This window comes from Peromyscus maniculatus, chromosome 8 (assembly GCF_049852395.1).
Source record: "Peromyscus maniculatus bairdii isolate BWxNUB_F1_BW_parent chromosome 8, HU_Pman_BW_mat_3.1, whole genome shotgun sequence".
Classification (NCBI taxonomy): Eukaryota; Metazoa; Chordata; class Mammalia; order Rodentia; family Cricetidae; genus Peromyscus; species Peromyscus maniculatus.
The window spans coordinates 88,544,477-88,555,000 of record NC_134859.1 but is presented as its reverse complement, the minus strand read 5'-3'; the positions used below and the strand labels follow the sequence as shown (position 1 = coordinate 88,555,000).

Here is a 10,524-nt window from a genome sequence, read left to right as displayed (position 1 = left end):
TTCCCTGTAATAAATATGTAATGTCCTTCCCGATCTCTTTCAATTGATTTTAGTTTGAAGTCTATTTTGTTAGATATTAGGATAGCTACACCAGCTTACTTCTTAAGTCCATTTGACTGGAAAACCTTTTCCCAGCCTTTTACTCTGAGGTAATGTCTGTCTTTGAAGTTGAGGTGTGTTTCTTGTATGCAGCAGAAGGATGGATCCTGTTTTCTTATCCATTCTGTTAGCCTGTGTCTTTTTATAGGTGAGTTGAGACCATTGATATTGATGGATATTAATGATCAGTGACTGTTAATTCCTGTTATTTTTTGGTGGTAGTGTTGTGTTTCCATTCTTTGGTATTTGTTGGTGTGGAATTATCTATTGCCTGAGTTTTCGTGGGTGTGTTTAATTTCCTTAGGTTGGATTTTTCCTTCTATTGCTTTCTGTAGGGCTGGATTTATGGATAAGTATTGTTTAAATCTGCTTTTATTGTGGAATATTTTGTTTACTCCGTCTGTGGTGATTGAGAGTTTTGCTTCGTGTAACAGTCTGGGTTGGCATCCATTGTTGTTAGTGTCTGCATAACGTTTGTCCAGGACCTTGTAGCTTTCATTGTCTCTATTGAGAAGTCTGGTGTTATTTTGATGGGGTCTGCCTTAATATGTTACTTGGCCTTTTTCCTTTGCGGCTCTTAATATTTTTTCTTTGTTCTGTATATTTAGTGTTTTGATTATTATGTGGTGAGGGGACTTTTTTTTTTTTTTTTGGATCCAGCCTATTTGGTGTTCTGTACCCTTCTTGTATTTTCATAGGTATTTCTTTCTTTAGGAAAGTTTTCTTCTATGATTTTGTTGAATATATTTTCTATGCCTTTGAGTTGGTATTCTTCTCCTTCTTCTATCCCTATTATTCTTAGTTTTGGTCTTTTCATTGTGTCCCAAATTTCTTGGACGTTTTGTGTTACAACTTTTTTGGCTTTAGTGTTTTCTTTGATGGACGAATCTATTTTCTCTATTGTGTCTTCGACGTCAGAGATTCCCTGTTCCATCTCTTGCATTCTATTGGTTATGCTTGCATCTGTAGTTCCTGTTTGTTTAGTCAGATTTTCTATTTCCAGTATTCCCTCAGTTTGTGTCTTCTTTATTGTCTCGATTTCAACTATCAAATCTTGAACTGTTTCCTTCATCTGTTTAATTACTTTTTCTTGGCTTTCTTTGATTTCTTCCTAAAAATTTGTTTGTTTTTTATTTCCACTTTAAGGGCCTCTATCATTTTCTTAAAGTCATTCTTAGGATTGATTTCTTCTGCTTCTGCATTGATATGTTCAGGTCTTGCAGGTGTAGAATCATTAGGTTCTGATGGTGTCATATAGGTCTTTATGTTGTTGCTTGTATTTTTGCACTGGTGTCTACTCATCTCTTCTGCTCGGTGCAGGTGGTGTCTGTGTCTGAAGGTGCCTCTCGTTCTAATTGATAGTCTTGGTCCACTAGGAGTTCTTGGTTAAATAGGTGCTGTTGGGCTTTGTTTCTCTGGAAGCAGCTTAGTCCAGTCAATTTTACTGGGTTCTGTTTCAGGGAGCAGCTGTTCCCAATCTGTGCAGGGTGGGCTTATGGCTTCAGTGGTTGTTGGTGTCCCATGGAATGCTTTTCTTGGTGAGGGGGCAGGGGGAAAGAGGCCACTGTCCAGTCCCTAGGGGCTCCAATGGCTGTTCCCAGTTTGTGTAGGGTGGACTTATGACTCCAGTAGTTGTTGGGTTCTCAGGGGCTGTTTTTTGTTTTTTGTTTTGGTGAGGGAGCAGGGAAATGTAGCTGCCTGGCCCTTGGGGCTCCAATGGCTGGGGCCTTACCTGTTCCCAGGTGCTGTAGGATGGGCTTATGATTCTGGTGATCTGATTCGGTGGCTGGACGGCTCCTTCTCTTGCATTCTCGGGTCTCGTTTTGCTCGCTAGCCAACTCCCCAGCTGATCTTGTTTCCTCAGACTACAGGCTGCAGGCTTCTGAAACCTCTCCCAGATGGATCTCAGCTGAGCAGGTTGATCTGTAGGGCAATCTCACCAGAATGGATCTCAGCTAACAGGTTGATCAGTAGGGCAATCTCACCAATACCTCCAAGTTGTTGGGCTTCGCAGGATCGCAGCTGGGCCCCAGGTCGGCCTCGGGCAGAATGTTCAGTCCGTTCTGGTGGTGTCCCACGGAGATGGCTCCTTCCCTGAGTGCCCTGTCTGTCTTCTAAGTGCTGGGATTTAAGGCATAGGCCACCACATCACACCCAGTCTTAAGATGTATATTTTAATTGTCTGTGTGTTCAGGGGTGTGTGTGTGAGAGAGTGTGTGATTTATTTTCATCTTTTTTAGTTATGTGTATATGCCTGTATGTGGGTTTTTGTGTAGCAGGAATCTTAAAAGGTCTTATTAATAAAAACAAACCCGGAGCTAGGTATTGGGGTGAACGCTGAAAGATCAGAGAAACAGAACAAGCCACAGCTAACCTCACCTCGCCAGTTCCTCAGCTGATCCTGTTTCCTCAGACTGGAAGCCTTTGTGTCCTCTTCAAATGGATCTCAGCTGAACTGCTGCTCAAAGCTTAACCATGTCCAGCTTTTCATGAGTGCTGAGAATCGAGCTCAAGGCCTCCTATCAGTGCAGCAAGTGCTACTGAGCTCTCTCCTCAGCCTCCTTAATCTCTTTATATATTTTAAAATTTAATTTCCTGTGTATGGGAGTTTTGCCTGCATGTATGTGCTGGCTACTCTTATGTCAACTTGACATAAGCTAGAGTCATCTAAGAGAAGGGAACCTCAATTGAGAAAATACTTCCATAAAATTGGGCTGTAAGCAAGCCTGTGGGGCATTTTCTTAATTGGCGACTGATGTATGTGGGTCCGGCCCACTGTGAGTGAGTCACCCCTGAGCTGGCGGTCCTGGGTTCTAGAAGAAAGCAGGCTGAGCCAGCCATGACGAGCAAGCCAGTTGGCAGCTCTCGCTGTGGCCTCTGCATCAGCTCTGGGTTCCGGCCCTGCTTGAGTTCCTGCTCTCACTGCTTTTGGTGGTGATGTGTGTCAGGGGACCACGTGTGTGCTTGCTGCCTGCAGACTCCAGGGGGAGCTGGATCCCCATTCCCTGGAATTCGTTATGATGGGTTTCAGCCACCATGTGGATGCTGGGGATCGAACCTGGATCCTCTGGAAGAGCAGCCAGTGCTCATATAACTGCTGAGCCATCTCTGTAGCCCTAAATTTTTTTAAGTTACATTTGTTTGTGTGTATGGAGGGGTGTGGCTCAGGCATGCCACAGTATGTATGTGCAAATCTAGACAGCTTTTGGGAGTTACTTCTATCCTTCCGCTATGTGGGTCTCGGGGATTGAGCTGAGATCTTCAGGGTTGGTGCTAACTGCCTTTACTCAGTGGCCCTGATTTTTAAAGTTTTTATTATTTGTAGTAGTATGTTTGAATGCAGACATGCATTCCCTAGGGCACACATTTGGAGATCAGAGGACAACTTTAGGGTTGATTTGACTCCTACCTTTACATGGTGTTAAACCTGACAATTGTGAGGAGAAGAAAGACCAAACCCACAATTGACTAATTAGAGCAAGCTTATTTAATACTGTCCAGGACTGTGGACACTGGCCTGGCCAGGTCCATACACGAGATTCCCAGACAATGGTGCTGAATTAGGTTAGTCAGGTGTTTATAAAGGCAGAACCCACAAGGCTATCTATCCTGCCTTTGTCCAATGGGGGGCAGGCACACATCTTGGCATACTTCCTGCCTACATGCCTCCTACCTACATGTGATCAAGTACATCCTGTGCATTTGGGGCAAACAACCTTGTTGACTGAAGTGAAAACCCATGGCTTGCTATCTTACATGAACAGCAGCCCCCAGCATTCCAGGAAGTTATTTGTCCTTGGGCAAGTGGGACTTGCAGGTTAACACATGGGTTGGGGTCAAACTCAGGTCATAAGGCATCACACGAGCATTTGTACCACCGAGCCATCTTGCCAGCCTGTGTCTTAAACCACTCCTATCAGTCTCACATCTTAGGCTTCATTCCTAAAATGTATTTCTTTAGTCCTTTGTTGTTTGTTTGTTTGTTTGTTTTTCGAGACAGGGTTTCTCTGTGTAGCTTTGTGCCTCTTTCCTGGCTCTCACTCTGTAGCCCAGGCTGGCCTCAAACTCACAGAGATCCGCCTGCCTCTGCCTCCGGAGAGCTGGGATCAAAGACGCGGTCCACCACCACCTGATTAAAATGTATATCTTAATGTCTCTGAAATTGGAGTGTTTTATCAATTGTACGCCATTGCTTAACGCTTCCTTTCTTAGTGGTACAAACGATAGTGGTGAATTGTCACTCCTTAAATTAAGAGAAATAACGATAAACTTGTTAATGAGCAAATTTATTAATATTTAGGTGTGTGTGTGGAATAAAAATAACTTGGATAGTCTCTGAATTTCTAAACTGGACTTTAAAATTTTTTTAGGTAATCAAAGCAGCAGTTAAGAATGCTTACCTCTTCTTACAGAGGACCTAGGTTCAGATTTGATCAATGACAGCAGGTGGCTTACACCTCTAGGGGACCCAATGCCCTCTGACTTCTGTGGGCACCTACACCCACATGCTACATGAACTCATGCATGCATACACACATACACATAAACTGAAAAATACATTAGAAATTAAAGGTAGACAGACATGGTGACATACACCTTAAATCTTAGCAGTCAGGAGGCAGAGGCAGGTGGATCTCTGAGTTCAAAGCTATCAAATTCCAGACAAAATGAGGCCTATACAGAATCTGCCTCAAACAAACAAACAAAAAAACAATATTAAATGTATCCATAATGAATTATTCTTTTTTGTTTGGTTTTTCAAGACAGGGTTTCTCTGTGTAGTCTTGACTGTCCTGGAACTCAGAGACCCTCCTGCGTCTGCCTCTCTAGTGCTGGGATCAAGGGCATGCGCTGCCACCTCCACCAGGCTGGTTTGGTTGTTGTTTGCATTATCCTTATACAGCAGGGAGCAGTCTGGATATTTAATGAAGATTAATATGGTTTCTTCTAACTAAAACATGTTTTATGTTTTAAAGTTGCAAACAGTTACAGTTTTTCAAAAATGAGAAATTCTTCTGAACCTTTGAATGAGGAGGCTTCTATTATCCAGAGTATAGGCTACCGAGACCGTGTCAAAAGACTTCGACCGATTGAATCTGGAAATGCCACCTTGGTAAAGCTGTTTTCCGTTTTTCTTTTCTGGCATCTGTTTATTAAGTGTTGGCACTGTGAATGAGTGGATTTATATGAAAACTTAGGAAAGAGAGGATGATGGTAAACAAGTGGCTGGACAAGTGTTCTAATAAAGAAGAGTTACAGACTTAGAAGAGACACCGTATAGACCCTCCCGTTTTATAACTCCATCAGCGCTGGTGCTTGGATGAAACAGATACAGTATCACTGATCTTTTGGAAGCATTTGAAAATTACTTCCACTTGACCACTGTAATTACCAAAGAAAATGTAATGACGTCTTTTGTCCATCCATATGTGCTGGATGGCATAGATCACAGAATACACCTTACTAAGTGTTCCTAGGAATGCTGGGGTTTTAAAGATGTTTTTATTTAAATAGTCTAGATTTGTTTACTTATTTATTTATTGGTGTTTTTGAGACAGGGTTTTTCTGTCTCTGGTCGTAGTCCTGGCTGGCCTCGAACTCACAGAGATACGCCTGCCTTTGCCTCCCGAATGCTGGGATTAAAGGCGTGCGCCACCACAGCCCGGCTTTTTTTTTTTTTTTTTTTTTTTTTTTAAAGATTTATTTATTTATCTATCATATATACAGTGTTTTGCCTGCATGTATGCCTGCACACCAGAAGATGGCACCAGTTCTCATTACAGATGGTTGTGAGCCACCATGTGGTTGCTGGGAATTGAACTCAGGACCTCTGGAAGAGCAGCCAGTGCTCTTAACCTCTGAGCTATCTCTCTAGCCCCACTATGACATTTTCAAACAAAGTGTGTGTTCATGGTTCTTTCCCTTGACTCCCATCCTTGCTAACTTCTGTCCCTCCTTTATGGCCTCCCCCTCAGACTCTTTCTTTTATCATTTATCCTTTTTGAAAATTCATTTTATGTTGCCAATCTTACCAGATGTGATTGGAAATACAGACTATCAGCTTCAAATTTCTCTATATTAATACTTAGGAAATACTCATGATTATAATTAGTTGGAAAAATAAAGCAAAAAAAAAAAGGAAATTTTCAAAACATAAAAATTAAAGCATTCTTTACCGTTTAGCAGAAGGACAGTCTTAGTGTCCAACTGTCTAACCTTGGAATTGTGAGATCAATGAAGAAAACTCAGCAGACACAGCCGCGAAATAAATCTGTGTACATTGAATTAGGTAAGGGTCTTGCATTTTATTAAGTTCGAAATAATAATTGCTAGATTGTTTGGCTTATAGTTCTATCAAAAATCTTGGTTATGATTTATACATGTTGCGTGGAGTTTTGGTAAATGAAAGTAAAATAATTTTATGGGCTCTATCATGAATTATCAATTATGTAAAAGTTACACTTCACACCTTGAATCTTTGTAAAACAAAAGGGAAGATGTTGGTTATGAACATAAGTAAATTTTAGAAAAATGTAAAGTTATAATAAAGAACATGGTTAGTTGCCATAGCATTTAGAGGAATCCAAGACAAACTGTACAAGCCCTGGACTCTATCCTCAGCTGGCCAAAAAGACAAAAGAAGTGAGCTCAAAGTTCCAAAAGGTCTCTTTACTATCTCTCTAGACTTTGTGAGGGCCAGGTCTGTCCTTCCAGCATTTGAGAGGCTGAACCAGGAGGATCCTGAGTTTGAGGACAGCCTGAGATACTATAGAATCCTAGCTCAGAAATAAATCAGTAATCAAATTGGGAAGAATGGCTTTATTTTGAGTTCCCTGCACTACCATGGATCTACATAATATTTATTGGATTTCTTTGAAATTAACTTGTATGTCTTCTGATCTTAAAAAATCCATCAACAATGGTGTTGTTTTGTAAAAATATTCTGGGGGGGTAGGGGTGGGTGATGAGATGGCTCAGTTGGTAAAGGCTCTTGCCACCAAGCTTGATAACCTAAATTCAGTCCCTAGACTCTACATTGTGGAAGGAGAGAACCAACTCCGATAAAGTTGTCCTCTAACACCTATACCATGTGTGTGCGTATGTTAATAAAAGTAGTGCAAATCATGTCAGTTAATATTTAGGAGCACTTAACTGTATTTTAGGTGCTGTTGTATTTTTTTGTATACCTCATCTAAGATGTCAGTCTTGAGGTGGTTGCTAATTTTACAGATGAGAATATTAAATCAGAGAGGTTAAGAATTTGGAGGTTGGGCTGGCAGTGGTGGTGGTGCACACCTTTAATCCCAGCACAGGCAGAGGCAGGCAGATCTGTGAGTTCAAAGAAACCCTGTCTTGAAAAATTAGAAAGAAGAATTTGGACATAGGGAGTTAGTTGGCTTTGGAGCCCAGGCTTTCAGCCATTTCTCTGATTGCACACAGTGGGTAATGTCTATAATGTAACGTGTTAATTATTTATATAAAATATACATTGTAAGTGTTTCTGGATGAACCACTGTTTTGCAAGAAGCATTTTTTTTAACCCTTTTAATTAAAAACCTTGAATGATTTTTGGGTTTTGTTTTTTGTTTTTTAAGAGTCTGATTCTTCTGAAGAGACAGTTAAGAGGCCAGATGATTGCAGGTAAGTCACAAGGAGCCTTTTCATCTCCAATTAATATTGAGGTTCTTAGATTTAGGTCATGGTATTAGAAGAAACCTTAAGGATCATTTAGTTTCGTCCGTCTATTTTATTTCCTGGGGAATATTTTTTTGTTTGTTGTACATTTTTCTAATGCCAAAGGAGTTTTAGATAACAGTAGAAGTCAGCACACACTTGTTACCTCCTGATGGTTATTCTTTGGCTTTCTCATATGTGGTAGTAATTATGGCTGATGAAAATACTAAAGGATCTATTTTGTTTGTTTATTTGGGGGCAAGATCTACGTAGCCCTGGCTGTCCTCTAACTCACAGAGATCTATCTGCCACCTCCCGAGTGATTAAAGGCATATACCACCACACCTGGCCCAAAGAGCTTAATTTTATTTATAATCATCCAGTTTCCTTTCTTAAGATCTATGATCACTGGTCATTATTCTTAAATTTTTGTTTATAAATTACTTCTACCTAACCTTAAAATTGGAGGGGGTTGAAGCTAGAAGTATGGTTCAGTGCTAGAGGTTTTTTTTTTTTAAATGTGGAACTGGGCTTGGTGGCATATGCCTTTAATCCCAGAACTCTCTTTTTTTTTTTTTTTTTTTTTTTTTTTTTGCTTGTTTATTTTGTTTGTTTTTTGTTTTTCGAGATAGGGTTTCTTTGTGTAGCTCTAGAGCCTGTCCTGGAACTTACACTGTAAACTAGACTGGCCTCACACTCACAGAGATCTGCCTGCCTCTGCCTCCCAAGTGCTGGAATTAAAGGCATGGGCCACCACCATCCAGCTAATCCAGAACTCTTTTTTGTGAGGCAGAGGCAGGTGGATCTCAGTGAGTAAAGCCAACCTGGTCTAGAGAGAGACCCTGTCTCAAAAAAAAAAAAAAAGAAAGAAAGAAAGAATGAAAATTATGTGTGTGGGTATATTACCTGAACATATATTTGTGCGCCATATTTGTGCCTAGTGCCTGAAGAGGCCAGAAGAGTGAGTCCAGTTCCCTGGAACTGGGATTACAGAGGTCTGTGAGCCATTCTGTGGGTGCTAGGGATCGAGCCCAGGTACTCTGGAAGCTCAACCAGTGCTCTTAACACTGAACCATTTCTTAGCAGGACGTGATGGCTCATTCCTTTAGTCCCAGCACTCAGGAGGCAGAGACTGGCAGATCTCTGAGTTCAAGGCCAACCTGGTCTACAAAGTGAGTTCCAGGACAGCCAGGGCTACACAGAGAAACTCTGTCTGGAAACACAAAACAACAACAAAAAGACAAAAAACAACAACAACAACAAAAACCCCACTGAACCATTTCTCTATTACCCTAGGGTGTTAAGACATCCACTGGAGGATGTGCTCAGTCTCACCCTACAAGGGACCGTGCACTCCTGAGGAAACTAACTCTCCCTCAGAATCTATGGACCGTCCATAGCTCCTGAGGTGGAGGCGTGGGCTTGTGAACCCCTCTTCTTTCTGTGCTACAGTGTTGACAGGCGTGATCTCGTACAGATGGTGTGCACACAGCCACAGTTGTGTCAGTTCCTGAGTGCACTAGTCCTGCAGTGTCCAGAAGACACTGTTTTGCTCTGCTCTTTCCAACCTCTGGCTCTTAGAATCTTGCTACCCCCTGTTCCCCAGTGGTTCCTGAGCGTGCAAGTGTGTTCTTATTGCATATCCGGAAAGCAGTGTTGTGCACTCGTCTGATCTTTGTGACTGTTCTCAGTCTTTGACCACTCCATTTTTACTGGAAGGCACTTAAAAGGAGAGCAGATTTCAAAAGGTGAGCCAGTCTGCTCAGCTCTTAGGACCCTACCTAGAGGAGCTAAATAAAATATTTGATCTTACTCATTTGACAGGTTGTGAGCGTACAAGTAGAATTTCTCATTAGGGGTTCTGTCTTTCCCTCCTTTAGTGTGAGAGACCAGGAATTGTTACAAATGACCCCTCGGGAAGCCGGAGATGAAGCCAGTTTGGAGTCTGCAGAAAAGGGTAATGTCAAACCTTCCCAACTTAATGACACTAAAGAGAATGGGTAGATGAGTTCTGTAATTAAATTAATCTGAAGACCAGGTTCCAAATTTATTTATAATTTATAATTCACATTTATAATTCACAACGTCTTTAAAGAACTAAAGTATCATTTTTTCCTCAGTTGCCATTGTGAGACAGTGAGTAGCACTAGACTGCTGTGATTATAGTAATATTGAGTGCAGCTGCATGCTGCCACTGAACTTTTTTAAAGACAGTTCTACTATATAACCCAGAGTAGTCTAACCATCCTCTTGTTTAAGCCACCCAAGTGCTGAGGTTATAGTCACATACCACCAGCCCTTGCTGTCCTTTCCTCTTAGTTGATATATTTCATTCTTGCTACCTGATTTTTGTTTCTTTTTGTTTTGACTGATTTAGAAACAAGTGTATTATGGTTCAGGCTGGCCTTGAACTATCAGCATGTTTTTTACCTTAACCTTCTCAGTGATGGAATACCACACCTAGCTGTCAGCTAGTTTTTAAAAGTGGAGCATATGAGTCTGCAAACAGAACAGAAAAGTTAAAGTCTGTTGATCAAATAATCTGCTTTTTGTTCAATCTTAAGAGACTAGGGGAATAGGAGATGTGATCGAATTATCCTGTTTAGGAAAATATTAGACTCTACATAATGGGGTTACATGGATGAGTATGAGCCAGATCTTCAGTATACTTGTAGTTTATGACGTTAGCTCCTCTAAAGCCAGTGGAAGCTGGGTGATGGCAGTGCACACCTTTGATCCCAGCACTTGGGA

General features: G+C 41.2%; 1 protein-coding gene across 10 annotated transcripts in view; it reads left to right on the top strand.

Annotated features, from left to right (window-relative positions):
• Positions 1-10,524, top strand: part of Brca1 (BRCA1 DNA repair associated) — a 76,553-nt gene that overhangs the window by 23,075 nt on the left and 42,954 nt on the right. For 6 of the 10 annotated variants that reach the window (XR_013053080.1, XR_013053079.1, XM_042282853.2 and 3 more), the window contains 4 exons: positions 5,076-5,212; positions 6,283-6,388; positions 7,695-7,740; positions 9,654-9,730. Coding sequence is in view for 8 of the 10 variants with exons in the window: in XM_042282853.2 (XP_042138787.1) it covers positions 5,076-5,212; positions 6,283-6,388; positions 7,695-7,740; positions 9,654-9,730 (366 nt within the window). In the remaining 2 variants the exon portion in view is untranslated. The remainder of the gene's footprint in view (positions 1-5,075; positions 5,213-6,282; positions 6,389-7,694; positions 7,741-9,653; positions 9,731-10,524) is intronic. The other 4 variants (XM_042282856.2, XM_042282855.2, XM_076577669.1 and 1 more) reach the window with 1 other exon arrangement.